This window comes from Bos javanicus, chromosome 19, assembly GCF_032452875.1.
Source record: "Bos javanicus breed banteng chromosome 19, ARS-OSU_banteng_1.0, whole genome shotgun sequence".
Lineage (NCBI taxonomy): Eukaryota > Metazoa > Chordata > Mammalia > Artiodactyla > Bovidae > Bos > Bos javanicus.
The window spans coordinates 52,639,584-52,666,073 of NC_083886.1; the positions used below are offsets into that span (position 1 = coordinate 52,639,584).

The 26,490-nt window shown below is 54.1% G+C and overlaps 4 protein-coding genes across 5 annotated transcripts; 2 read left to right on the forward strand and 2 right to left on the reverse strand.

Annotated features, from left to right (window-relative positions):
• Positions 1–5,096: 5,096 nt before the first annotated feature.
• Positions 5,097–9,744, reverse strand: CCDC137 (coiled-coil domain containing 137). The gene is made up of 6 exons (XM_061392574.1): positions 9,608–9,744; positions 9,094–9,227; positions 7,435–7,657; positions 5,931–6,013; positions 5,731–5,810; positions 5,097–5,483 (listed from the first exon to the last, which is right to left on the reverse strand). Exons 1-6 carry the CDS (start codon positions 9,742–9,744, stop codon positions 5,262–5,264), a joined length of 879 nt encoding a protein of 292 aa, XP_061248558.1. The 3' UTR covers positions 5,097–5,261.
• A 112-nt stretch (positions 9,745–9,856) lies between these two features.
• OXLD1 (oxidoreductase like domain containing 1) lies at positions 9,857–11,356 on the forward strand. 2 transcript variants are annotated; one of them, XM_061392581.1, is made up of 2 exons: positions 9,857–9,944; positions 10,796–11,356. In XM_061392581.1, exons 1-2 carry the CDS (start codon positions 9,930–9,932, stop codon positions 11,195–11,197), a joined length of 417 nt encoding a protein of 138 aa, XP_061248565.1. In that variant the 5' UTR covers positions 9,857–9,929; the 3' UTR covers positions 11,198–11,356. The 2 variants fall into 2 exon arrangements, with proteins under 2 accessions (XP_061248565.1, XP_061248563.1); XM_061392579.1 differs by having other exon boundaries at positions 9,903–9,989.
• Positions 11,357–12,837: 1,481 nt separating this feature from the next.
• Positions 12,838–16,223, forward strand: PDE6G (phosphodiesterase 6G). Its single transcript, XM_061392582.1, has 4 exons — positions 12,838–13,018; positions 14,455–14,698; positions 15,154–15,194; positions 15,633–16,223. Exons 2-4 carry the CDS (start codon positions 14,553–14,555, stop codon positions 15,707–15,709), a joined length of 264 nt encoding a protein of 87 aa, XP_061248566.1. The 5' UTR covers positions 12,838–13,018; positions 14,455–14,552; the 3' UTR covers positions 15,710–16,223.
• A 680-nt stretch (positions 16,224–16,903) lies between these two features.
• Positions 16,904–21,689, reverse strand: TSPAN10 (tetraspanin 10). Its single transcript, XM_061392573.1, has 3 exons — positions 21,489–21,689; positions 19,752–20,344; positions 16,904–17,872 (listed from the first exon to the last, which is right to left on the reverse strand). Exons 1-3 carry the CDS (start codon positions 21,522–21,524, stop codon positions 17,413–17,415), a joined length of 1,089 nt encoding a protein of 362 aa, XP_061248557.1. The 5' UTR covers positions 21,525–21,689; the 3' UTR covers positions 16,904–17,412.
• Between the last annotated feature and the right edge of the window lie 4,801 nt (positions 21,690–26,490).

Here is a 26,490-nt window from a genome sequence, read left to right on the forward strand (position 1 = left end):
ATCTTTCCCAGCATCAGGGTCTTTTTCAGCCACCCTTACTGGTTTCCATTTAGCATGTCCCGAACGGCAGTTATATGCCTTCTGTTTTTATGAGGTGCAAGACTGAACAACTGCCCTCAGAAGCCAATTGCAAGCCCAGGTTGCTACCTCTGCTCTTGACTGACAGCTAGGCTATAAATCGGATTCCCAAGACCGCCCTCCTCAGGTTCAACTAATATGCTAGAGTGGCTCACAGAACTCAGAGACAGTTTACTTACCAGATCACTGGTTATAAAAGAACATGACTCAGCCAGATGAAAAAGAGCCCTAGAACAAGGTATGGGGAAAGGGCAGAGTTCCCATGCGCCCTCCAGTGAACACTCCCCACGTTGCCATGTTTACCAACCTGAAAGTTCGCTAAATTCTGCCCTTTGTGTTTTATAATTGATTGAATCATTAATTCAACTTCCAGGCCCTCTCCCCTCCCTGGAGTTTGGACAGTTGGAGGTAATGGACACTGAGAAGTTCTAACCCTCTAATCACGTTGGTTCTCTTGGTAGCCAGCCCCGATGTTTAGGTGGGGTCCAAAACCCAACTCATTCACCTAACAAGAGACATCTTTGTTGCTCTAATCAGAAAATTCCAAGGGTTTTAGGAGCTCTGTGCCAGAAATGAGGATGAAGACTAAATGTGTATTATACATAAATCACACCATCACAAGTCGATTCCAAATTGTTTTTCAGATGAATGCTGGTCTCCCTATCCTTCAACTCTGTTCATTAACAGGCCAAACCAGGACTTTCTTGGTTAAGAGAACTAGAATAGAATGGGAAACTGTCCTCTGAAGACATAGTTAACTTGGCAAACCGATTAGCCTGCACCCTAGATGAGTCTACTAAGAAAGAAAAACATTAAAATCCTTAATATTTCAGTTCAACAGCTAAGAGTCCCCTAAGCAAAGTCCTCCCAGCCTTCATCATTATTTTAAGAAGCCAGGACATTGAAAGAAAGACTTCGAGAAACCAAAGCGCTCTGGACATCTTCAGTCACCCAATCCATCTTTCTAGTGTCCTCCCACTTCTCAGTGATGGGACTCCAGGAAATCAGTTTTTCCAAGTCTCCCTCTTAATTGGTTCAGAGAAACAACTCTCCAGACTGGGAATGAATTTTCTATACTGGAGCTACATTCTCAGTGCTCAACCCCAGTACTACTGAACAGTCCCTGCCTCAGAGCTCGATTCCCAATTGTGGAGGTCTCCAATAAACCTCAGCAAATCAAGAAAAAAAGATACTGAACCCACAACACTTAGTGCTCTTCCAACAGGAGTGAACAGATCGTGCCCTTACACCAGACTGGTGGTGATAAAGTGAGGGGCAGGTGGACACGCTCTACAGTGCTGGGCCTTAAGAAGCTGAACACCAGTGTGCAGGCTTCAGTGTTGCTTTCCCGAGGAATGAATTCTCAGCAGACACTGCCAGGCACTTATGCAGCATTATGTGGGAAGATATTGGATCCAGGGTTGGTGTCACATTCTGAAAATGCAATCCAGAAAAAGTGTCCACGCGGCTCCCTCCCAGACACTCCAAATTGCCTGACAGACCATTTGAGGTTTGGCAAGTGGGTTTCACAGAGCTGCCCACCATCTCATGGGTATAATTCTTGGTATTGGCAGGGCTTCCCTGGTGACTCAGTGGTAAAGGACCCTGCCTATGCTGGAGACGCAGGTTCCATCCCTTGGTGGGGAAGATCCTCTGGAGAAGGAAATGGCAACCCATTCTAGTATTCTTGCCCAGGAAATCCCACAGACAGAGGAGCCTGGTGCGCTATAGCCCATGAGGTTGCAAAGAGTTGGACATGACTTAATGACCAAACAGCAACAATGATTTGCATGTTTTTTCATTGGACTGAAGCTTTTCCACCCAGCCAGGCCACTGCCTCCTCGGTGGCTCAGATACCATTGGAAAGGAACACTTTTTGAACTTCATAGCGACGGAGGAACCCACTTTATTGGTCAAGTGCTGTCTATACAAGTCTGTGTCATTTGGCCAGTTCTCATCAAAACCTCCTTAGGTCAGAGTACGTGCCAATGGGCACATAACCAGAAATTGTGCGGCCCAACAATGAGCACTTGATTCATCCACTAAAGTAACTTTAGACAGCCACAGAGACTTTGATCTCGTACTTAGTGAATAAGGAGGCATTTGTCCAATAGCAAATACACCTACTGCTACTTGGATAAACACCTCTGGAGAAGTAGAAACTCAATTACACAAGATGAGGGAACAAGCACGAATTTCACCTGACTCTCCTTGGCCCTTTGATTTTTCAGCTACCTTCAGGTCTAGGGTCATGGTTTAGAACCATCATACAAGCTAGTTGTCAGGTATTACTTTTGCATTCTGCTTTGCATACTTTTGGTTTTTTGTTTCTGGTTTTTTTTTTTTTTTTCCCATGCTGCATAGCTTGCATGATCTTAGTTCCCCAACCAGGGATTGAACTTGGGCTCTTGGCAGGGAAAGTGCAAAGTACTAACCACTGAACCACCAGGAATTCCCTATTTTAAAACTTCGTACATGTTTCTGGTCAACCCCCTGCAGAAATGCACACTAAATACAATGATGTTGACTCAGTGCCTTGAGATGACTACTGATGCTTGTACTTTCTTTACAAGATATGATTTTAACAGGGAAAGTGGCTGAGAGTTTCTCCTTCTACTTTCCTTGTTACTCAAACGTGGCCTCACTCAGTGTCAATCACTATGCACTTTCTCTCTGATGTGGGACACGATGTCCAGGCAAGGTCCTGGCATTGAGGGACAAAATACAATTCCACTAAAACTGATCAGTGATGCTCTCAAGCAAAGACCGGATTAAAAGGGAGGAGGAAATGTGGAAATGAGCAAAGGAAAGCTCAATCAGAATGGAGTCGGGAAGCTCTGAAGGGAAGGCTCTCTCATGCATGCATCCCTCAGCACCACAGCTCACAGGCCCAGCAGAAAGATTTCCTCTGATTCAGAAACAAGCTACTCACTGCAGCCAATGGAAAACCAGATCCCTCCTAATTTCCTCCTCACTTCAGTTCAGTCGCTCAGTCGTGTCTGACTCTCTGCGACCCCACAGACTTCAGCACGTCAGGCTTCCCTGTCCATCACCAACTTGCCGAGCTTCCTCAAACTCATGTCCATCGAGTCGGTGAGGCCATCCAACCATCTCCTCCCCTATCGTCCCCTTCTCCTGCCTTCAATCTTTCCCAGCATCAGTGTCTTTTCCAAATGAATCAGTTCTTCAAATCAGGTGGCCAAAGTATTGGAGCTTCAGCTTCAGCATCAGTCCTTCCAATGAACAGTCAGGACTGATTTCCTCTATGATTGACTGGTTTGACCTCCTTGCAGTCCAAGGGACTCAAGAGTCTTCTCCGACACTTCAGTTCAAAAGCATCAATTCCTCCTAAAACCTAGTAAAAGCTCACCTTCCCTTTGTCTTCTCCATCTTGCCACACAGTTTGCTTGTTCTGAATTGAAATTCTGATTCCAATAAACTCATTTTCGCCAAAGATCTTATTTCATGCCAAGAGTCAACACCCTTAACGCAGGCTGGATGTCCTGATGGCTGATCCTACCTGGGTTCTATCTCTAAAGGTGACCTGAATCTGGGTCCATTCCTGAGGGGTGATGCCCAGCTTGGGGGCCCATCTCAGAGGGATGACCCCAGCCTGGTCACCATCACTGATGGGTTAGGTTGGGCCTGGTGACATCTCTGATGGTAAAGCCAGCTGAGGCGACTTGACCAGTTTTTAGAGGCACTCCAACAAGGGTCTAAGGAAATATAATTTCCACATTTCATGTGACCAAGGGCAAACTTCCTTCACCATGACCTGTTTCCTCATTCCCACGTTCAATCCATACTTACAGTGCGTCCAGGAAACACCGGTGTTTCTTAGCGGCTCCACCTCATCCCTTGCTCTCACTGCCCTGCCTGTCTCAGAACCCAATTGTAAGAAGGATGCCAGCACTGAATGAGAGATGCGCTGCCCGCCCCAACTGCCATGTGATGGGGGTTGAGTCCTGGCTACTGCAGCCAGCCAGCACCTGGCCGCCCCATGCAAGGGCTGGGGCCACCCACCATGCAGAAACACACCCCAGAGAGTGACACCCTGATTCCAGGTACAGCTTCCAGAACTTCAATCTTTTAATTCAAAAATAAACTTCACTGCATAAAATACAAACTTGGGGAAGAGCAAAACAGACCCCATACCACTCCACACTCATTCTCTCGGGCCACCCTGGCAAGCGCTGAGGCCTAGCACTGGCTGAGGTGCCCAGGCCACCTTTGCTGGCTAGAGGAGCCTGAGCTGTAGAGAGCAAGGCAGCCCAGCAGCTGTCAACCTCCAACAGGGCGATAAGCGCCCTGACCCTGTCCCTCCATGTTCGACTGCTAGCAGCCTGTAAGCCACATCCCCATGCTCTCATTTATATCCCACACCTGAGCAGGAGGATTAAACCCAGGTCCTCTCTCCTTTGGCGCCCGTGGGAGGTTCAGACCTTGCCAGGCCCTGCCCTTAGCAGGAACTCACATGGCTGCTCTGATCGCGAGAGCCCTGAGCTGGGCCCCTGTCCTTGCTGTCTAGCCACTCCTGACCTGCTGGAGAGCCCTGCCGTGTCCTCCCCAGAGACCCTAATGATATAAGGACTCAGCCTCCCCATCCACGGTGTGGGTGGCTTAGTCTTCGCACCCCAACATAAGCTGGGGTGGCTCCGCCTGCCCTGTGGGGACCATGATGACAGTGGTCTAGGTGGCCTAGATGCTGACCCCCCGCCCCTGCCCCACACCAGCCTGCTGTCTGGCTTTGGCTCCAGCCATGTGGCTCTGTCGAATCCGGTAGAGCCTCGCTTATCGAGTCAGCAGTATCTACAACTCACTGGCATTTAGGGACAGGATTACGGGATTGGCCCTCCCTAAAGTGGCCCTGGGTTGTGTCTCAGCCTGGACCTGTGTGTTCAGAACAAAGCTGCATGTGACGCTAGGCTTAAGGGAATGACGCTGACTGCATCTCACCCAGATGGTGGCTCCATCTATGGGGGCTCAGGAGACAGACGATGCTCTGTGCGAGACATGGGTCCAGTGGATGGTCACTCCTGAAAGAGCAGTTTCTAGGGAGAAAAAAACACAGGAGCCCACTCCCCCACCTGAGTCCCAGGATATGTCCTAGGAAAGGACGCTCAACTGTAGGCCATCTGCTTGTCCAGCTCCAGCCGAGGTGCAGCAGCTCTGGTCCCTCGTCATCACAGCTGCATCTCTGGCTTCTTCCCGGGAGGGAGGTGGGGTGGCTGTGGCGACTGAGTCTCCTGCCGCTGCTGCTGCAGTCTCTTTAGCGCCCTGTAGGCGTTCACGGCCCGCTCCCTCTCCTCCGCCACGATCCTCTGTCTGGCCAGCGAGGTGGTCAAAGGCTGGGACACACTGCCGGGGCTTAAAAGCTTCTTCAGCATCAGTGATTTCTTGCCAGGCTGAAGAACAGAGAGAGGGAGGCTGAGGCACAGGTTCAGGAAGGAGGGGAGGTTAAGGAAGGGTCTCAGTTCAGTCGCTCAGTTGTGTCCAACTCTTTGCAACCCCATGAATCGCAGCACGCCAGGAAGGGTCTAGGTCAGTTCAAAAGTCCAAAAGTCAGTCCGTGAGAACATGGTGCTCTCCTGTATGCCCTGGACCCAGCAGCATCAAGGAGCAAAAAGGGCAACTCCCCGAACTCCTGCTTACCTGGTCCCTACTCACACTCATCCTGGGCTTGGCAGTCAGCTCTGGGGGCTGCAGCACGACCTCACCGAACTTCACCGTGTCTGCAGGGGCAGAGGAGCACAGCTGAAGCCTGGTGCCCACACAAGCCCTGCAGCCCTGGCACCCAGAGCCACTGTTAGCCCACCCACTGACCCCAACACAACTGCTTCTGGAAAAGCTACCTTGGAGCAGCTCCTGCTCTAGCCTCTCTGCTGCCTTCTCCTCCCTCCTCTGCCGGGCCTTGTCCAGTCGCCGCTTCTGGAACCTGGGAAGAGAGCACAGTGCTGCTCTTACTCCTAAACCCTCGGTTGACTGGACTCGGGAAGAGGCAGAGGTCACCCCTGCTCACGGGGGATGCTCCACGGCAGACCCCAGGGGGCTGCCTCCAAACCCCACGACCTACAGAGAGCGCTCCTGAACCCAGCAGACCCTCCCAAAGCTCTAGGTCAAGGGTCCTCAGCATCAGTAGCCCTGGAGCCATGTGACAATGTCTAGAGATGTCCTGGGCTGTTACAATGTGTGTGTGTGTGGGGTGCTCTTGGCACCTCATGGGTGGAGGCCAGGTATGCCACTCACTGTCCTATGGGGCATGGAACAGCCCCCACCCCAGAGAATCACCTGCCCCAAGTGTCAACTGTGCTGCTGGGTCTCAAGGGCCCTGCACAGTAGCATGTGTGACGTGGCTCCTTACTGTTACTGGAATCAGCGTCCAATGAGTGCTGGAGATCACTGTGGCTTTTACTGGTACCTGGGACAGGTTTTGTGTGATGTTATTTTCATTGGCTAATATGAGGAGTACGTGTACTATAAGTGGACATGGAGAAACTCCACAAAGCTGAAAACAATCAAACTTTTACAGCTTTAGGCAAATTTTTTTCTTTCTTTTTAAATTAAGTCCAAGCCACATGGCATGCAGGATCTCAGTTCCCCCAAGCAGGGATGGAACTCATGCCCCTCGCAGTGGCAGCACTGGGCTACCCAGGCAGTCCCTGCTTTCAGAGAAATTTCTGATGAAGGCCTGGCTTGGTTCACGACGAAAGTTTCAGTAGAGGCAGAAACACATCTCAAAAAGCATTTGTTTGCTAAAACCACTGCCCCAGCCCCCACCCACAGGCTCAAGAAGGTAGCATATAGCTTGTGTCCTAGACCTCTAGGGCTGAGAGTAGGGATGGGCAGCTGGTGGTGGGCTTCCTCCTGGTGCCAGTATCTTCACCAGGAAGCTGAGTCTGAGAGGCCACAGAACTTGTCCAAATGACACAGCTACAGGCTCTCAAATCTTTTTGGGGCTGGAAAGGTCAATCCTGGAAACTAACTTCTGTGGGGCAGGAACAGTCCCCCTGGTGGCTTGCAAGCACTCCTGGGAAGGAGTCTCACCTTTTTTCTACTTCCCTACAATGACTGGGCTGGAGGGGACAGCTAGCCCTCGCTTGGCTCCTGGATCCCTTGATGCTTTCCACAGAGAGGCACAGACAAACTCTGAACGCTAGGCTTTCAGAGTTCTGTGGGTTCAGAGCCTCCTAGGTCAAAAGGCTGAGGTGCAGAGAAAAACAGAGACTGACACCAGGTCCTGCTTGCTCTGAATCATGGGGTGGGGAGGGTGCCCCTTGGCAACAAGATGCTGTCAATGTAGAAGACATTCGAGGAACCCCACAGCCTTGCCTCCCAGCCCCTCCAGCTCCCACTCACGCTTTCTTCCGCTCTGACTTCTCCTTCTTGGGAGCCGCCTGCACCTCGGGCTGCCGGTTGGCCTGGTTCTTGCTGAGGAACAGCACATGCTGCGCCTCCTGTTCCATACGCCGGACATAGGCCCTGTCGGACTCCCACTTCCTCTGCTTGAACTTGGGTATGGCAATGTCTGGTTCCACTCCCTTTGCTTCCTTCTCCAATGTCTTACTGAAGGCCGCCTGGGCTGAGGACAAAGGGAGACCTCAGAGGGGAGAGTGATGAAGGCAGCGGGGGTGGACTGGGTGGTGCTGGGCTGGTCACCATGTCCATCTCCCCTCCCCAGGCTGCAGAAAGGGAAGAGCAGACTCACATGGGAACTAAACAATCTCTAAGATGCCAGCTGGGGGCACCCTTGGGTGGCATCCCCACAGCTCACTGGCACACATCAAAGATGTCCTCTGCAGCTCAGCTGAAAAAAGTGACGAGACCTTAAGTGTCCGTCACTAGGTGACCAGCTGAATGAATCCCCTTATGTTCATCCAAACGTGTCACTGCACAACTGCTGAGGAGAGCTTCGTGGAGCTATGGGAAAGGGCATGGAAAGATCTACAAAATCCACTGGAAGGGAAAACCCAGGACACCAAACAATATACAGAATGAAAGTATAGCTTTTACTAATATGTGAAATGTGAAATACGTATGACTAACATGTGAATAACTAAAATAGGCCTAACATTTCCCCTGGGAAGGCAAAAAGAAGATGAATAGTGGTTTCTTTTAGGGGGAGGGAACAGGATTCAAAGACACCTCACCTCATACCTTTCAGAACTGATTTCACCATATACATAAGTTTATGTTTTTTAAAATAATTTAACCCCCCAAAAGTGCTGACTCTATAGGGCATGGTTCAGAATGTGCCATCATCCATCTGGGTCAGTGACCTCCTCTACCCCTCTGCTTCCTCAATTCTTTACTTCACTATTGATTTGGCAGCCATCTAACCCCCAATAAAAAGACTAAGGTTTACAAAGAAATGACAAAACAGCATTGCTGCAAAGTCAGTGTCATGTTTAGGAACACATACACCTATACATGTACACGAAACACAAACACTCTGGACCCAATTCCCCCAGCATTCAGGGAGAGGCTGACAGGTGGGCACCCCACCTGGCCTTGGGGAAAGGGGTGGGGCGGGGGTGTGTGGAAATGAACTTCCCAGAGGGTCTGATCAATTCCCTCCATAACCTCTGGAAACCATCCACTTCTCTCCACCATGACTTCTGCACTCTGGTCCAAGGAACCATCATCATAGTAAGGCTGGCCTGCAGTGTCCTCTCACTCCCTCAATCCTTACATAGCAACCTTTCTCTTCAAGTAAATCTGAACTGACTGTCCCCTCTGATGTATCTCCACTACTCTTGGGGGGCAGTGGTGGAAATCAACACTTCCATCTTAACCCATGAGGCCCCAGGGACTCCTTTTGGAGCCTCACCTGAAACCACCTTGTCACCTGCTGCCACCCACCGCTCTGACCCTGGTGACACCAGCCTTCAGTCAGCCTTCCACATGCTCCTGCACCGTCTGAACTGCCCAAGCCTGGCAGATTTCTTTTTATTTGTGAAATTAAGTGGATTCAAACACACAAGGCTTTTTGGCCACCCAGCATAGGCCTGCAGTTACCCTCTTTCTTCCTCTTCTTGTTACTGATAGGATTTTTCATCTCTTGCCGGCTCCTCATAATCTCTCGCAGCCTGAAAGGAATTTCCTGTTCATCCTGGTTCTTGGGCTTGCAATTCACTTTCTTCTTTTCTTTGCTGTGAAGGAGAACACGGGGGTGAGACAGGTCTCAAGTGGAGCATAAACAGAATCAGAGAAACCGAAGCTCAGCCTGGAGAAAGAAACTTCGCAGGCTAACCGGGCCGCTTTCGGGCGTGCCGGTCAAGGGAGCACGACCTCGTCCTAGCCCGCCCGGAGACTGTCCCTGGACCGGTTTCCCTGCGTGGGAGGACCTGACTTCGTCCAGGATGACAAGACGGCGCCCGGAAGGTGACATGGGCCACACCGGAGACTCCGTCACGCCTCTGCCGACCCAGCTGATCCTCCGGGACGCCCACCGCCCGGACCCGGCAGCGAGCTGTGCCCGGCATGCGGAGGGGCGCCGAGGTGTCTTCAGGGCGGTGAGATCCGTACCCACCTGCGCGGTCCCGGCCGTGGCGCCGCGCGCTGCTTCCCCAACTCTTGCTGCCTCCGGCCCTGCGGTCGCCCTGGTCTCCCAAACCCCGCCGTTCCCGCCGGGGCCACCGCCGCCGCTCCGCGCCGGAGTCCAGCCATCTCTGCAAGCACGGGGTTCAAAGAACAGCCATTTCCGCACTCCCGCGCGGTCCCGCCCTACGCCCCCCACTTCCGCTTCCTGCTCCCATCGGCGCTGTACAGTTCCCTGACGGGTCGGGATTGGCCAGGACGGCCGCCTTTCACGGCCGCCTGCAGCGCGTGCGCAGTGAGCCAGGCCGCGGGCAATGCTGCTGAGAAGGGTAACTGGGGGAGGCCGGGCGGTGGTTGCCGCTACCCTCGGCGGGGCAAGTACAAGCGGGGACGGAGACGGGGACGGGATGTGTTCGGGAGGCTGGGCCCCATGGGGGCGGAGGAGCCCCGCTTTTCCGGCCGCTGATCAGACCTCGGGGTAGTGCCGGCGGGTTCTGCTCTCGTTCCCCCCGTCCAGTACCTGTTGAACAGCTGCTGTGTGCAAGGCCTTTGGGGAAACCTCAGTGAATAGGAGCTGATGCTCCTCGCTGGAGAAGTTAGAGAAATAAAGTTTGGGCCCGTGTTCAGTGCCCTGGAGACAGAGCAAGGGGCCTGGGTGGGGGCTCCAGGTGGGGAGAAGGCTGCGCCCTGGACCTTGGGAATGACTTGGGCTTCTCCTGTGACAGAAGGAAGAGGGATGAAGGGGTGATGCGATTAGTCAGGATGGTCACGGGAGGGAAATGTGGGAGTACTGGTTGGAGAGGGAGAGGTGGCTGTTTGGCCTGGAGCTCACAAGCCTCCACCCCCGCCACAGTCCTGACCACCAGGCAAAGGCATCTTAGCTGGAGGTACAGTCTCTCCACTCACCATCTGCTGGAGTGCCTGCCTAGTGCCAGGCCTTGAACCCAGCCTCTCTCATGAACTTATGGGTCATCCTCATCCCAAGCGTCAGGTCCCTTTTACAAACGGGAAACTGAGTCTAAAGAAGAAGTAACTTGTCTAAGGTCATGCAGGAATTAAGGAAGCTGAGAAAGACATGGAGTCCCCTGCCAGTGACAGGAAGCCAAAGTTTGCCCAGAGCAGGAGGCAGGCTGGGCCTTACCAGCTTCCTAGAGACTCATGTGCTTATCTGCATCCTTAGGGGCCACTGTCCAGCTGGGACTGGTGCCAAAAGCTTCCTGGAGGCGGCAGCCTTCTTCGCAGGATCCAAGTCCGTGAAGCCCACAGAGAGTTTGGAAAGAACCATGTGGAAGTGGGGTCCCAAGCAGGTGCAGCGGGCACCGGGCAGCCCAAGTCCTCCCTACAGGGTGGGGGCCCTTCAGGACCCCTGTACCCACCACCACCTGAGCTCCAGCCACCCACCAACTGCTGCATGAGTGGCTGCCCCAACTGTGTGTGGGTGGAATACGCAGATGCGCTGCTGCAGCACTATCAGGACGGCGGGGAGCGGGCCCTGGCTGCCCTGGAGGAGCATGTGACTGATGAGAACCTCAAGGCCTTCCTCCGGATGGAGATCCAGCTCCGCATTAGGAGTGGAGGCTGAGCCACCTGGCCAGACACCCTCACCCCGACATACTCCTCCTCAGGATCCCGCACCGCCACCTTTATCCACGGCCCGTTCGTGCGGCTGGTGTCGGCAGGAGTAGGAAGAGCTGTTTATTGACTTTGCCTGAGAATAAATATGTTCTCTGCGGTGGTTAGACAGCAGGCTTTTGTGTCATCATCTGTAGGCTTATGTCATATTATCATATGTCCACAGGGCACCTACAGCCTTCACCAATCTGTGAAGGTGAAAATAAACCTGTTTCCTTGACTATTCAAGTGACAATGACCCCAGGGGCCCCCTTCCATGTCCCAGCATCCCAGAAGTCTCACTCACAGGTCAGCTCTGGTCACTGTCAGTGGTGCGGCAGAGGGAGGACCATCTGGTCCTGTGAGGTGGCCATTAGCAAAGCACTGGTGGGCACAGATGCCCACAGATGGCCTGGGAAGCATCCCATCCATCCAACTGCAGACTTCCAAGCTCTGATACCAGTGGCCTGGACGGACAGGGTTAAACGAATTTATGCCTATTTTATCTCCTCATTTAAAAGAAAAGCTAGGGTTGTGATCCGACTTCATCCAACTTCACGAAGGAGTTGAGCTGATAAAACAGGCCTTCCCAGGTAGAGGCCTTCAATGTAAAGCCAGCATTTTCCACGAAGGCAGATCTGTGGACAAAAGAATGAAACGACACAGCCCTAAGACATGCTGCCGTGCTAATAATGCCTGAGGATACACTCAGTCGTGCCAGCTGTCTTGGCCAGCTAATGATGTCATCCAGAATCAGCTTTGGTTTTTTCAGAGAAACATGATAGTAGCAATACAGGTTTGTTACACTTTATGTCAGAGAGCATCTACTTCAGTCATGTCCTACAGATTTGAAAACGGCCCAGGAAGAGATTTCCTGGGAGACAAAAGCACAACAGACCTTAGTGGGCCTGAGGCCCCTGAAGGGGTCTACAACATAGAGGTAGTTAATCTCAGAGATGTAGGAAGAAGTTACTGTATGTTTCTCAATAAAACATATTTATGAAAAAAAAAAGAAAGATTTTCTATGTGTATATGAACCTGGGGTTGATCTTTGTGAAGTCCCAGGAGGAGGAAGCTAGGGGAAGGTGAGAGATGTAGAAAATGTACCACGTGGTGGGAATAGCAGGTACAAAGGCCCTTGGGTGGAAGGAGTTCCTTAGAACACACAGCAAGAGGAGGGATAAGAGGCGAGCCCACCAAAGTGAATCAGGACCAGGCTACCTGGCTTTGGGGGCCAGAAAGGGGTTCCTCGGCAGTCAGGACTGAAAGCGGAGAGAGGCCTGAGATGGCAGCCAGTGCCGTGTCATCTTTGCTTCAAAAATGAGCAGCTTCAGGGACTTCCTGGTGGCCCAGGGGTTAAAACTCCGTACTTCCAATGCAGGGGGCCTGGGTTCAACCCCGGATCTGGGAACTAGATCCCACATGCCACAACTAAGAGTTCCCATGCTGCAACTACAGATCTCGCATGCCACAACTAGGACCCAGCGTAGCAAATAAATATTTTTTTAAAAACGAGCAGCTTCAGGAGAGGCTGGTTGTTCATGATCATACATCCCTTGCTTGTCCTGACCCTGTCCCCAGCTTGTCCTTACCTTGACCGCACCTGAGCCCCTTCCCCCATCTCGGGGAATCCTCGGTAGTGCTACCCAGCCCCACAATCTCATTAGTGAGGTGTCAGGCACAGTCCTAATCAGCTTACCCAGCTGCAGGATAAATGCCCAGCCGGCACCCTGCTGAGGGAGGCCTGCCACTCACACCCACGGTCCCCTGAGACCTGCTGCCCCAGAACCTGGTGAGTAGCAACCTTCCCAGGTTGCCTTTCCTGGTGGCCACTTACCCAAGGGTGTTAGTGGGTATCTGCCTAGAGAGTGGGGAGCTGGTGGGCTTTTCACCACCGTCCTGAGGTCTGGGTCTCTGGGAGGCCAGCCACTGCCCTGTTCAGAGAGGATGCCCAGCCTATCACGTCCTCTGCTCCCCGTGTCAGATGGTGGTGCAGGCTGTCCCCCAGGCTAGCACTGGTCTCGGAACCTCAGGCCACACACCCTCAACCAACCTAAGTGGGCACAAGCCACAGGCCAGGCTAGAGCCAGGGCAGCTCAGGCAGTGGTTTCCATGGGATAGCATCTGATAGTTGGAGCTCCATCAGGTCTCAGAACTGCCCACACCAGGCCCATGGCCTGGGACTGACGAAAGGGTCTGGCTGGGCCTACAGCGCCTGGGCCGTGAGGAGCGGGTGTTGTGGGGTTTGAGCCGTCAGGGCCACCAGACCTGCTGCTGTCCACCTTGGCCCCAGTGTAGATCCAGCCCCTGATCCCCGGTTCCTCTCAGGCTGATGCTGGTGCCAGCACAGAGGCCAAAACTTAGGGAGGGGAGGTCCACAGCGGGGCCCATCCAACCCTAGGTGCCCTGGTACTCATGGCCAGGCCTTCCTCACTGGTCTTGATAGAACCAGCTGTCCTTGCCTCCCAACTAGTCTCAGCCCTTAAACTCTAGCAGGCGGCAGGCAGTGGCCACAGACAGAAGTCAGGCATTGCAGCCCACAAATGGGGGACAAGAAAAGGGGCCACAAGAGGTGGTGCCTGGGGCATCCAGTGCCAGGGTAGCTACGGCTCCTGGCTGTGTCATGTACTTAGCCCCAGAACCTTCTGGGCTCACAGTGTTTCCTGAGAGATTAGAGTCTCCCTCTGGTGCTAATAGGCTTAAAGGAAGGTGAGCTTCCCCTGGCCAAGGTCACCAGGGCTTAGGGCATCCAGGGGGAAGCTCTGGGGGAGAGGAGGAAGGGAGGCCACTCCATGCAGTGGGTTTAAGGACACCAGCAGGTGCTGCTGGCACCTAGCGAGTGGTGGCGGGTGGAGGGGTTGTGTTTACCAGCAGAGGGAAGATGCTGCTAGAACCAAGGCTACACAGCTACACAGTTGGGGGTTTCAATGTGACACAGGCCCCTCCCCTGCCCTCCCATTTCTCAGGCTACTTTTAGGCACCATTGGGTGCCCAACATGCCCCCATAAATGAGGCTGAGTGTTCCACCCCAGAGATTGGGATGGGGAATGCAGAAGGAGGAAGCCATCAGGAGGGTGCCCCTGGGGACCACCCAGCACTCTCACCCCGTTCCTGGTCCTCATTTGGGCCCCAGGTGCAGTTGGCAGAGGCTCCCCAGGGCAGGGGACTGCCGTCCAAGTCCTACTGGGGACCAGTGGGTCTCATATTGCAGGATTTCCTCTACTCCAGGGAGTTGAGACCTGCGAGGAGGGTCGGAAGCAGGAGGGCCCAGAGCGTGAGGGAGTCCAGAAGCTGAAGGTCGCTGCGGGATCTCTGCCAACCTGGCCATGAACCTGGAGCCACCCAAGGCCGAGATCCGGTCGGCCACCAGGGTGATGGGGGGACCCGTCACTCCCAGGAAAGGGCCCCCGAAATTTAAGCAGCGGCAAACCAGGCAGTTCAAGAGCAAGCCCCCCAAGAAAGGTGTCCAAGGGTAAGCAGAGCTGTGGGAGGGGTGGCTCTGAGAGGGGGGTGGAGGGCCCACCAGCTGTACAGGAGGGAGGGGGGCTGCACTGCGGGTGGGGGGCTGGGTGGGGCCTCAGCCACCCTTTTCTGGTGGAAGGCGATCCCATCCTCTTAAGTGGGTGGGGCAGTTCTCGGGGGCCTGAGCCGGCCTGTCTCAGGGTCCCCATTCCCTGGGGACGGGTAGGGGGGTCCTTTTTAGCTGTTATTGCTGAAAGGTCTGGAAAGCACACCCACCCACACTGTCACCCAGACACTCAACCAGCACCCCACTTACTGATGTGCATCTCCACACACGCAGCCCTACCTGTACACACCTAGGACACACTCAGACACACCACGTTCCCAGGAACCTGCACTCAAGCCCACACACGCCCCCCTCCCTCCTCTTCCTGGCCACCGGCCCTGACTGCTCTGTCCTTGCAGGTTTGGTGATGACATCCCTGGAATGGAAGGCCTGGGAACAGGTATGACAACCACAAGTGTCCACCTAGGTCCCCCCGCTCGCCCAGCCCCCCACCCCAGGCAGAGGGCACCTCCCCCTAGCTGTGATTCATTCCCTTTCCCGACTGCAAGCTTCAGACACCACCTGAGTGGGGTCGTTCCTACTCAGTGGGTGCTTGGAGGGGCTGGGAGGAACAAAGCTCTTGCTGTCCCCACCCCAACCCCCCCTCACCAGCAGCAAGGCCCACCTTGCACCCCACCTCCTCCAGGCCTGCTGTACCCACTCTCTTCCTGGGCAAGGCACCCATTCAATACCCCCCAGAGGTAGTGTGTCCTGAGAGGAGGGCTCTACGCTCAAGGACCTTGTACTCTCACCACTGGGGTGTGGACAACAGGGCCCGGAGGGCGTGGCGGCACTGGGGGCCATGGGACCCTCAACCTGCTGCCCCCTTGTCCTGCAGACATCACCGTCATCTGCCCGTGGGAGGCCTTCAACCACCTGGAGCTGCACGAGCTGGCCCAGTACGGCATCATCTAGCCCTGGACCCCCGCCCTCGGCCCCTCTACTCCGCTGCCCACCCTGACCCCCTGCTCAAGATTCCTGTGAGGAGAGCTGTGCCCCGGGAGGTCCAGAGTGTCTGGATTGTGTCTGGAGACCCTCACAGGGCGGCAGCCTGGAGCCTCCTGAATGCTAGTTACCAGGAGCCCACCAGTTCCCTTCAGGACACCCTCTCGGGGCAGCCAGGCTCTGCTTAACTTCCAGAAACACTGGTCCACAGACCCTCTCCTCCCCAGGCTGGAAAGCTAGGGCAGGCCTCCCAGTGGTGTCTGCCACACCCCGCCTCCTGGCCTGACTGTCTGGGGGTGAGAACGGGCTCCCCTCACTAGCCTTTCCCAGTTGAAGCCGTTGGGCCAGCAGGTGGATGCCAGGAGTCCTGCAGGCGTCAGACAATGAGAACCCCCTGGACCAGTCACACCAGTAGGAAGCTTGTCCTTTCCAACGTGGCCCATGCTCGCTGTCCTGTTTCAAATAAAGTTAGCCGTGCTCCCCACCACTTGTCTGGGGTGTGCTGTCAGTGGGGACAGGGCCCGAGGATAGGGTCTGTTCAGTAGGAGTGGATGGCACAGGCGCAGGTGGCAGGGATGGGGGGGGGGGCCTCGGCCAGGCTGAGGGGAGGAAACACGTTGGGTGCTGAGAAGGCTCCTGAAGGCTGGATCGGGGCAAGGCGGGCAGCCTCATGTACTGCAGGGACGGGAGCTTGGGTCAAGGGGAGAGAAGGCCTGTTTGCTCCCCACAGGTGAGGAGACAGGTGCAGGGAAACTGGGCTCCCCTGCCCACCCTTAGTGTCCACTAAAGCCAGACAGATGCCCACCAGCAACTCTGCAACTCCACTCCTGACCCCACAGCGGGGCACGTTGTCATATATACACATAGACCTGCACAAAACTGTCCCTACTAGCAGTCACCTTCTGGAAACTGCCCAGGTGCATGTCCACACGGATGTGGGGCTCTGTTCATACAGCAGTGACTGGACAGTGACTCTCAAGAAGGGGGCCCCATGATCCTGTCTATGTGAAGGTCAGAAAAAGCCATGCGAACTGAAGGTAACAAGGGTCCAACGGGGGTGACCTTGGGTAGGGGACAAAGAACTCTGCTGGAGCTGGAGCTAGACCTGGGAGTGGTAGGGGGTGCACAGGTGTGTAGGCGAGTAAGAAGCCTCACGTTGCCCACTTAAGGTTGGTGCAATTTACTGTATGAGTGATACATCGCAATAAAACTTACACTGTGCCAAAAAAAAAGACTCTGGAGGGAGAGGCCTGAGCCTCAACGGACAGGAAAGGGGGAGACGGCCCCAGAGGAGTGCAGGTGCCAGGCTACGGTGAAGACATGGGGCTTCGAAGGCTGGGCTTGGAGGTGGGACTTGGAGGCAGTTGGGAGCGGAGGTCAGAGGTGAAAATTGGAAGTGAGAGTCAAGGTGAAATTCAGAGCTGGGGGCTTGGCAGCAGGATTTCATCCAGTTCTCGCCCCCCGCTCTCCCTGCCGGCCAGGTGGCTTTGCCTGGCACCCTTCGTGGGAGGCAGATGCTGGCCAGGCCATCGTCAAGGTCAGCTTACACTTGGAACAGCAGCGTTTGCAAGCAAGCAGGCAGTGTGAGGGAAAGGGAACCCTAGGAAGCTGGAAGTCAGTAGGTGGAGGTGGCCTGAGGGTTCAAGCCGTGTGTCCCTAAGCACCCAGGCAGGTTACTCTGACATATGCCCTGGGAGGGGAGGGGAGGCCTGCGGCCCCAGACCGCATCTTTTTGGGGTCTTTTGTCCCCCCAGCTGGTCAGACCAGGACCAGTTTAGCAGAGGGTGGGACACTGGGTCTGGGGTTCCTCCGGACAGGCCCCCACTCCCTTCTGCCCCCTTGTGGACAGTCAGGGCCCTCACCAGCTGGATGGCCAGCAGGAGCTCCACCCCCTGGACCAGCACCACCACGATGGCATAGCAGCCCACAGTCCGGATGTTACTGCGCAGCCACTGGAGGAGCGGGGGGCCACAGCCCTCCAGATGCACCACCCTCTGGGCCGCGTCCTCGTCCAGGCCCAGGGCCCCGAAGCCGCACTGGTCATTGACAGAGGCTCCGCCTTCCCAGGGGTCAACGCAGCAGGAGGCAGGAAGGCTGCAGGCCTGGACCCCAGGGGAGCTGCAGTTAAAGTACCTGGAAGGGCATACAGTGTCAGTCTGGAGGGCAGGTCCCCTGGTCTGGGACCCCAGTGTGAACTGTCTCTTTGCGGTTGCTTAGTCGCTAAAGTTGTGCTCGACTTTTTTGCAATCCCATGGACTGTAGTCCTCCAGGCTCCTCTGTCCATGGGATTCTCCAGGCAAGAATACTGGAGTGGGTAGCCATTTCTTTCTCCAGGGGATCTTCCCTACCCAGGGACTGAACTCGTGTCTCCTGCACTGGCAGGCAGATTCTTTACCACTGAGCTTCCCAGAATGTCTCCTACCCACCTCCAAATTTCCATGGCCACACACATGCATAGGCACGTAGGCATGCACGCGTGTATGCATGCAAGTACAGAGGCATGAGTGCACACACACATACAGCATGAATCCACACTGGCATGCATGTATAGAGGCACACACATGCACACCTGTGCATGCGCGTGTGCACACACACACAATATCCAGTTCTCTATAACTCATCCCACACCAGGCAGGCCTCTGCACAAGCTTCTTGGCTAGAAGGCACACACCACACACGACAGTTGGAGGGAGGCCAGCGTTTGATGGGGGCTGGAAGGAAGACGGCTTCGCCCCACAGATGCTGCTGAGTTGGTCTGAGCAGCAGGGTTGGAGCCGGAGAAGGTGGGTTGAGGACTGGCAGAGGCTTATGTAGGGATCAGTGGGTTGTGGTGGGGGTGTGAGGGGCCACACTGGACAGCAACAAGGGACAGGAGGCTTGGGAGGAGCTCACAGGGCCTGGGGGGAGTGTTGCTCTTATCACCTGCTTCAGGCAGCCCTCAGGTGCCCCTGGCTTTGATTAGGCATCTAGTCAAAGCGTCCAGGGCCCTGTGAGCTGCAGGCTCATCCCTCACTGCCCCCCGCCCCATACAGGCACAGTCTCATCTCCTCGAAGAGTGGGCTTCACTAAGGCCGGGGCTTGGAAACCGGTAGGCTGGGTGAACATAACAACATCAGAAAGGGCTGCCACCAACCCAAAGTCACACATGGCCACCCAGTGAGAACAAGCCTTGCGAGTGCTTGTAGGGTGCCTGGTAATCGGAAGGAAGGGCTCAGCACATCTCAGGGAGTCTCGGGTACAAGTGGCTGGTTTTCAAGAGTCTCCATGTGACTCTAAACACACACACATGTACACATACATACACACATGGTAGAGGGAGAACCGTGGGGTCATAGTCTAGAGGGATGTCCTGGATTAACCTAAAGTGAAAGTGAAAATTGCTCAGTCATGTCCAACTCTTTGCGACCCCGTGGACTACACAGTCCATGGAAATCTCCAGGCCAGAATACTGAAGTAGCCTTTGTCTTCTCCAAGGGATCTTCCCAGCCCAGGGATTGAACCCAGGTCTTCCACATTGCAGGCGGATTCTTTACCAGCTGAGCCACAAGGGAAGCTGGTGGTGGTTTAGTCACTAAGTCGTGTTCGACTCTTGCGATCCCATGGACTATAGCTTGCCAGGCTCCTCTATCCATGGGATTCTCCAGGCAAGAATACTGGAGTGGGTTGCCATTTCCTTCTCTAAGGGAAGCTAGATTAACCTAAAAGATATTTTCAATTGACACTGAGATGTCTTGTATGATGTCCTTACTGGAAAAAAACAAAACAACAATCTCCAAAAATGATTTTCTACGTCTGCCAGCTGAGTTTCTCTGTTAACATCCCTGCGTGATCACGTGGCCCTGGCTGGGCCCGAGCATGTACATGTGCAAATGTGCCTGCATGAGCGTGTGCACACATGTGAGTATATGGGTGAGGAGCCTGTACAGGTGAGTGTGTGTACAAGTGAGTATGGGCATATGAGTGCGGCCCACCCCCTCTCCAGCCCTCCTCCCTCATGGGCTCCAGGACTCACAGGTTCCGCTGCCAGTCCTGGTAGGAGGCCGCCCCACAGCACTGCAGCCCCAGCTGGACTTGGTCGATGAGGAAGCACAGGTCTGGGTTGTCTTGGTAGTGGGTGATGGCCAGGCGCAGGACGTGCTCCAGGCCATCCTGTAACTGACCCCAGAGGGCCACCACCAGGGCCCCCACCACGGCCTCCAGCACCAGGAAGGCAAGGACACCCCCGGAGAAGCAGCGCAGCAGAAAGGTGTTCTCGCAGAGGGCACCCAGGCAGCCCGCCAGGCTCACCACGCTGACCGCCAGCCCGCCCAGCACCAGTCCCAGCATGGGGTCTGCGGGCAGGGGGGACCCCCAACTACTCCCCAGAGACCCCTTGACAGCCAGGCCCCAGAGCCCAATGGCCAGGGCCAGCAGGCTGAGCAGGGAGAAGAGGAAGTTGGACAAGAAGAGTAGGCACTTGAGGCAGCTGCTTTCTGAGGGGAGCAAGCAGGCCAGGAACCCCCCAAAGCCTGCCCTCCAGGCCGGGTCCTCCCAGGGAGCTAGTCCTGGGCGACTGGAAGTGAGGGGGCTGCTCCCGGCGAGGGGTGATTCCTGACCTCCAGCCTCCTGCAGAGGAAGAAGGAACAGGGAGGTCTCACCGGTGCGACCCCCTTCACTCAGACCCTGTGACACTCAGCTGGGAGCAGGGTTAGACCCTTCAGGGGGAGGAAGCTGGACAGCGGAGGTGGAAGGGGGCGTTCAGAGACCCTAGAAGCCCAGGGACATGGGTGTGGCCAGGAGACCAGGGCTCTGTGGGATGCAGGGCCTCCCAAAGACTCCACCTTGCCCTCCAGGAGGACACTAAGCCAAGTTTGGGGGCCCTGACCTTACCCAGGTAAAGAATAACGGGGTGCTGAAGGTTGGGGGTCCCATCCTCCTCCCAGTTCCCCAACAGATGCCTGAATCACTGATCATGAGGTTGGGAGAAGCTGCCAGTTTCATCGATGGAACTTCGTCCCTTGACGGACAGTCTCCACCTCAGTTTTGCCTGTTCCCCAACCCCTCCACTGGCAGGCAGGTGTGGGAGGGCTTCTGCCCCCTCTCTGTAGGGGAAGGGGCAGCAGGCCCTTGAAGTCTGGTTACGGGAAGAATGAGGAAGCTAAGACCCCAGGCCTGGGCAGAGTCCCCAGTTTCCCAGGAAGAAATGAGCCCTTTACTCCCCACCTGTCTGATCGCATCAGAGCAGAGGAAAGAAGGGTTATTGATCAGCATCCCCCAGACCTCACGTCAGTAAGAGCAAAAGGACAAGCTGCCGATGACGTTGGCCTTCAGCCCCTTCTGCACCGAGCCAGAGCCCACCCTCCCATCACCCAGATCCACAGGGAGACCTGCCAGATCTCCTGTCTAGGGGCCATTCGGGGCTGAGTGGATGGCAGCCTTAGACAGGGGGCAACAGGGAGATGAGAAGGCCGATGGGGGCTGGGTCACAGGTGGGTGGGGGCAGGGAAAATGTGGGGGTGGCCCGATGGGTGATGGTCCCTGGGTGTGTGCTATCCTTGGGGTGTGGATGCACCCCACACCATGTTAAACACAAGGGCAACGCTGGGTCACCTTTCAGGGTCGGAACAGGGTGCTGGGGGTGGTTAAGGCACCTGATTAGTAAAGCCCCACCCCAATCTTGGCAGCAGGGCATCCTGCCTCCCCAGTACACATTGGGGCTCTGGGTGGGTTCGGAGAGAGAACACCCCCAACCCTGGCAGTCATTGCTTACCTGGGACAGCAGGGGGCTCCTTTCCCCCTTCTCCATCCTTCCCCAGGACAGGTGTACTGAACCCTGCTGGCTTCTCTGGCTGGGACACCAGGCCTGGTGTTGCCTGTGGCCTTGGCTGCTCTGTGAGCTGTGAGCCCCACCGGGATGCCGTGGTCACGACCAGATCATGTGAGGAGTCATATTTTAGGGCTTAACACAGCCTCTGCTTGTTGAGATGCAGAGAATTCTTCTTCTTGAGCCCAGATTCTTGGCCTTGCTCTGTGCAGGCATGACGTGGGAGCTGTCAGGGGGCTGGCCTCGTGGTCATCGCCAGAGGGTCCCGGTGTGGACAGCCTGGCAGATTCAGTGCTGCCCCTCAGCTCAGCTGGAGGATCAGATCCTGGGCCCCAGTAATAGCCTGGGAGACCAGCCCACAGCTAAATGCCAGTTTATCCTCTGACTTATTCACTGAAAGAAAGAAATTATATATATATATATATAATGAATATGAGTTTGAGAAAACTCCAGGAGATAGTGAAGGACAGGGAAGCCTGGTGTGCTGCAATTCATGGGGTTGCAAAGGGTCGGGCACAACTTAGCGACTGACCAACATAATTATATACATACATATGTAAATGCTGCTGCTGCTGCTGCTAAGTCGCTTCAGTCGTGTCTGACTCTGTGCGACCCCACAGACGGCAGCCCACGAGGCTACCCCGTCCCTGGGATTCTCCAGGCAAGAACACTGGAGTGGGTTGCCATCTCCTTCTCCAATGCATGAAAGTGACAAGTGAAAGTGAAGTCGCTCAGTCATGTCCGACTCTTTGCGACCCCATGGACTGCAGCCCACCAGGCTCCTCCATCCATGGGCCTTCCCAGGCAAGAGGACTGGAGTGAGGTGCCATTGCCTTCTCCACATATATAAATATATACATATAATTACGTGTGTTGTGTGTGTGCCTAGTTGCTTCAGTTGTATCTGACTCTTTGTGGCCCCATGGACTGTAGCCCGGCAGGCTTCTTTGTTCATGGAATTCTCCAGACAAGACTACTGGAATGCAGAGCCTTTCCCTTCTCCAGGAGATCCTCCCGACCCAGGGATTAAAGCCCAGTCTCCTGCATCCAGGCAGATTTTTTACCGTTTGAGTCACCAGGGAAGCCCATTAGTATACAAATGTATGTATGTATATTTGAAGTGCCTTTTTATTTTCACATGTCACTGGGTAAATTACATCCTTCTTGGTTTTAAGGAACCCGGGATCCCTCACCCTCTGAGTTTCTCAGCAGCAGGACTTTGTCAAGGTCACTATTGGGCCCTAGAGCTTGAAAGGACCCTGACCATGCAGCAGAGAACAGACAGAGGTGTGCTCCAGGCTCCCTGAGCCTGCATCATCTGCCTTCTCGCCCTGCCTGCCTTGCTTGGATGCAGTGGGAAGACTGGCTCAGAGCAGGACCCTACCCTCACCAACTCTGCAAGACCCTGGGCATGAACCTCCACACCTCCTGAGTCCAGCTTATGGACTGCATGAGACTATGATGTGTGTGGATGCTGCTATTGGCTGCTAGAGCCCTGAGACCGTGGAAAACAGAGGCTGCCAGGAGCCCCTCTGCAAACACGTTTGCATGGCAGGAGAAAGGGTGGTCTCTGGGGGGTTTGTGTGCCCTGTCCTGTCTCCATCGTCCTCCCCACTCCTTTTCTCAGCTTCTTCTGTTTGATGTTTTAGCCCATCTCTTTTCCTTCCTCACTTACCACTTCACAATCCAGACACATGGGCTGCTTGCTGGGCCCTGATCAGCCTGGCACTGATGGTCCCTGACCTATGCCATCCCCTGAAATCTCTTCCTGGTGTCCAATTCCAGACTAGTATGGCCCAGGGAGCACTTTTTATTTTTTATTTGCTTTATCTTGTCCTTATATATATATATATATATATACACACACACTTTATTTATACTTGGTTGCTCTGGGTGTTTGTTGCTGTGTGGGCTTTACTCTAGTTGCAGCAAGCAAGGGCTACTGTCTAGTTGTGGTATGCAGGCTTCTCTTTGCAGTGGCTTCTCTTGTTGCACAGGCTTCCCTGGTGGCTCAGTTGGTAAAGAATCCACCTGCAATGCAGGAGACCCCGGTTCGATTCCTGGATCAGGAAGATCTCCTGGAGAAGGGATAGGCTACCCACTCCAGTATCCTGGTTTGGAGAATACCCACTCTAGTATTCTTGGGCTTCCCTGGTGGCTCAGCTGGTAAAGAATTCACCTGCAATGCAGGAGAACTGGGTTCAATCCCTGGGTTGGGAAGATCCCCTGGAGAAGGGAAAGGCTACCCACTCCAGTATCCTGGTTTGGAGAATTCCATGGATTGTATAGTCCATGGAGTCACAAAGAGTCGGGCAGGACTGAGCGACTTTCACTTTCTCTTGTTGCACAGGAGCACGGGGTCTAGGACACATGGGCTTCAGAAGCTGTGGCTCCCAGGCTCTAGAGCACAGAAGTTGTGGCACGTGGGCTCAGTAGTTGTGGCTCTCAGGCTCCAGAGCACAGGCTCAATAGTTGTGGCACACGGGCTTAGTTGCTCCTCGGCATAGGGGATCTTCCCAGGCCAGAGATCAAACCCATGTCTCCTGCATTGGCAGGCGGATTCTTTACCACTGAGCCACCAGGGAAGCTCCCATCTGTGTTTTTGCTTCAGGTTCCTCACTAGCTGCTCCCATAATGACTACTCCTTTGAGCCCAGCCTAAACTCGGGCAGAGGGCCAGCTGAGTGTTAAGCCACTGAATTTTGGGAGGGTTCATTACATAGCAGTATTGTGAGCACAAATGACTGACACAGAGTTTATTCTCTGTCAGGGACTGGTGCAGAGCCCTGCAGTATAGAGTGATGAAAGTTGACGATCCCCCATCATTAGGCGCTTACATTCAAGTACAGGGGAAGTCAGACAGTATGTGGAGAAACAAGCAAATATGTGCTGTTTTATATGGTCACAAGTGTCATGAAGCAAGGAAAGGAAATAGTGGTGATGTCTTGTATGAGGTGATCAGGAAGGCCTCACTGTAAGGCTCTGGTTCCTAGGTATACACCCAAAAGTATTGAAAACAGGGACTCAAACAAATACATAGATATACAGGATCATAGCAGCCAAAAGATGGATACAACGCAGGCGTCCATTGATGAAGAATGGACAAACAAAATGTGCTCCATACATGCCATGGAATATGTGTGCATATGTGTTTAGTTGCTTCAGTCATGTCTGACTCTTTGTGACCTTATGAACTATAGCTCACCAGGCTCCTCTGTCCATAGGATTCTCCAGCAAGAATACTGGAGTGGGTTGCCAAGCCCTCCTCCAGGAGATCTCCCCAACACAGTGATCAAACCAGTATCTCCTGCAGCTCCTGCACTGCAGGCAGAGTCTTTACCACTGAGCCACCAGGAAGCCTACCATACTCAGCCATAAAATAGAAAGAAGCTCTAACACAGGCTACAATATGGATGAACCTTGAAAGCATGATGCTCAGTGAAAGAGGTCAGACACAAAAGCCCACATATTATGTGATTCCACTTGTAGAATAGGTAAAGCCATAGGGACAGAAGGTAGGTTAGTGGTTGCCAGTGGTTGGGGAAGGGGGAAACGGCAGCCACGGCTGAATGAGTGTGAGGTTTCCTTCAGGGGTTGATGAAAGCTTTAGGACTAGATAGAGAAGGTGATTGTTCAACATCAGGAATGCACTAAAAGACAGTGAGTTTTCCCCTTTAGAATGGTTAACTGTATGTTCTGTGAATGTCATCTCAATTTAAAAAAAGAAAAGAGGGACTTCCCTGGAGGTCAAGAGGCTAAGACTCTGTGCTCCCAATGCAGGGGGCCCAGGTCCGATCTCTGGTCAGGGAACTAGATTTCACATGTCACAAGTAAAGAGTTTACATGCTGCAACTAAAGATCCTGGCATGCCAGGATCTAATATCCCTGGTACTGCAACTAAGACTCAGTACAGCCAAATAAATAAATAAATATTTTAAAAATTTTAAAAAAAGAAAAGAAAAGAACAAGAGGACTGAGAAGCTGAAGGAAGAGAGGGAATGAGCCCCATAGATTTTCTTGGGGCAAGGCCCCTGTGAGGATGACTTTAGGAAGGTCACCCGGGAGTGTCTCAGGATCCAGACCTGCAATGTAAGCAGCATGGCACAGGTGGAGGGAGAAGGTGAGCAATCAGACAATCCCAGTAAAGGCCTCAGGGATCCTCGCAGCTGGGATGGCCTGCAGAATTGTACCAGACTGAGACATGGGGGTGGGCCTTGCTAACCATTGCTGTTATTGGGCATGAGCTGCCTGGGGGAAGGGACTGTGATCTGGAGTAAGCTAAGTCCCAAAAGGGGAGCTCAGCCAGTGCTGCCAGCAGCTTTGGTCTTGAGTGGGGGTCTGGGCAGTGCCCTCGGCACACGCCAGGCTGACGTGCAGGAAGAGCGTTTCGGGCACATGTAGTACCTTAGGTGGGAACAAGCCTGGAAAGTCTGAATAAGGATGACTGTCTTCAAATTTTTCTCTGAGTGAGATGAGGAGTAAGGTTGTTGAGTAAGTTGCATCCAATTTGACAAAAGGACCACTCAGGCTGCTGTGCTACGGGCAGAAGGTCAGGGATAGGACGGGAGCTGGAGGTCAGGCCCAGTGTAGCCAGACTGTGGCTCGTCTCTTCCTCAAAGAGGACACGTCCGGCCTCATCAGTTGCTGCATCAGGCTTCAGAGCAGGATCTCAGGAAGATGGCTGTCACCTCTCTGGCTCCATCTCAGCCATGTTCTGATATTGGGTAGCCTTTGGATGAAAGTGTAGTTACTCCCACTTTTATGGGCTGAACTGTGTCCCCCTCCAAATTTCTATGTTGAAGTCCAAACCCAGGGCCTTAGAATGAGACTTTGAAGGTAAGGCCTTTAAAGAGGTAGTTAACTTAAAATCAGGCCATTAAGGCGGGCCGTCCTCTAATGTCCTTATAAGAAAAGGAAACTGGGACACAGAGAGACACCAGGGATGCACT

Excerpts from the sequence above, each read along its gene's own strand:
- CCDC137 (XM_061392574.1), bottom strand. The coding sequence starts at position 9,744 with ATGGCTGGACTCCGGCGCGGAGCGGCGGCGGTGGCCCCGGCGGGAACG. Across the intron at positions 5,811-5,930 it reads AGAGCAGGAGCTGCTCCAAG|ACACGGTGAAGTTCGGTGAG; the intron begins GTAGCTTTTCCA and ends CTGCCCCTGCAG. Across the intron at positions 5,484-5,730 it reads TGAGTGTGAGTAGGGACCAG|CCTGGCAAGAAATCACTGAT; the intron begins GTAAGCAGGAGT and ends TCTGTTCTTCAG.
- PDE6G (XM_061392582.1), top strand. The coding sequence starts at position 14,553 with ATGAACCTGGAGCCACCCAAGGCCGAGATCCGGTCGGCCACCAGGGTG. Across the intron at positions 14,699-15,153 it reads CCCAAGAAAGGTGTCCAAGG|GTTTGGTGATGACATCCCTG; the intron begins GTAAGCAGAGCT and ends CTGTCCTTGCAG. Across the intron at positions 15,195-15,632 it reads AATGGAAGGCCTGGGAACAG|ACATCACCGTCATCTGCCCG; the intron begins GTATGACAACCA and ends CTTGTCCTGCAG.
- OXLD1 (XM_061392579.1), top strand. The coding sequence starts at position 9,930 with ATGCTGCTGAGAAGGGTAACTGGGGGAGGCCGGGCGGTGGTTGCCGCT. Across the intron at positions 9,990-10,795 it reads TTGCCGCTACCCTCGGCGGG|GGGCCACTGTCCAGCTGGGA; the intron begins GCAAGTACAAGC and ends CTGCATCCTTAG.
- TSPAN10 (XM_061392573.1), bottom strand. The coding sequence starts at position 21,524 with ATGGAGAAGGGGGAAAGGAGCCCCCTGCTGTCCCAG. Across the intron at positions 20,345-21,488 it reads GGAGCCCCCTGCTGTCCCAG|GAGGCTGGAGGTCAGGAATC; the intron begins GTAAGCAATGAC and ends CTTCCTCTGCAG. Across the intron at positions 17,873-19,751 it reads CAGGACTGGCAGCGGAACCT|GTACTTTAACTGCAGCTCCC; the intron begins GTGAGTCCTGGA and ends ATGCCCTTCCAG.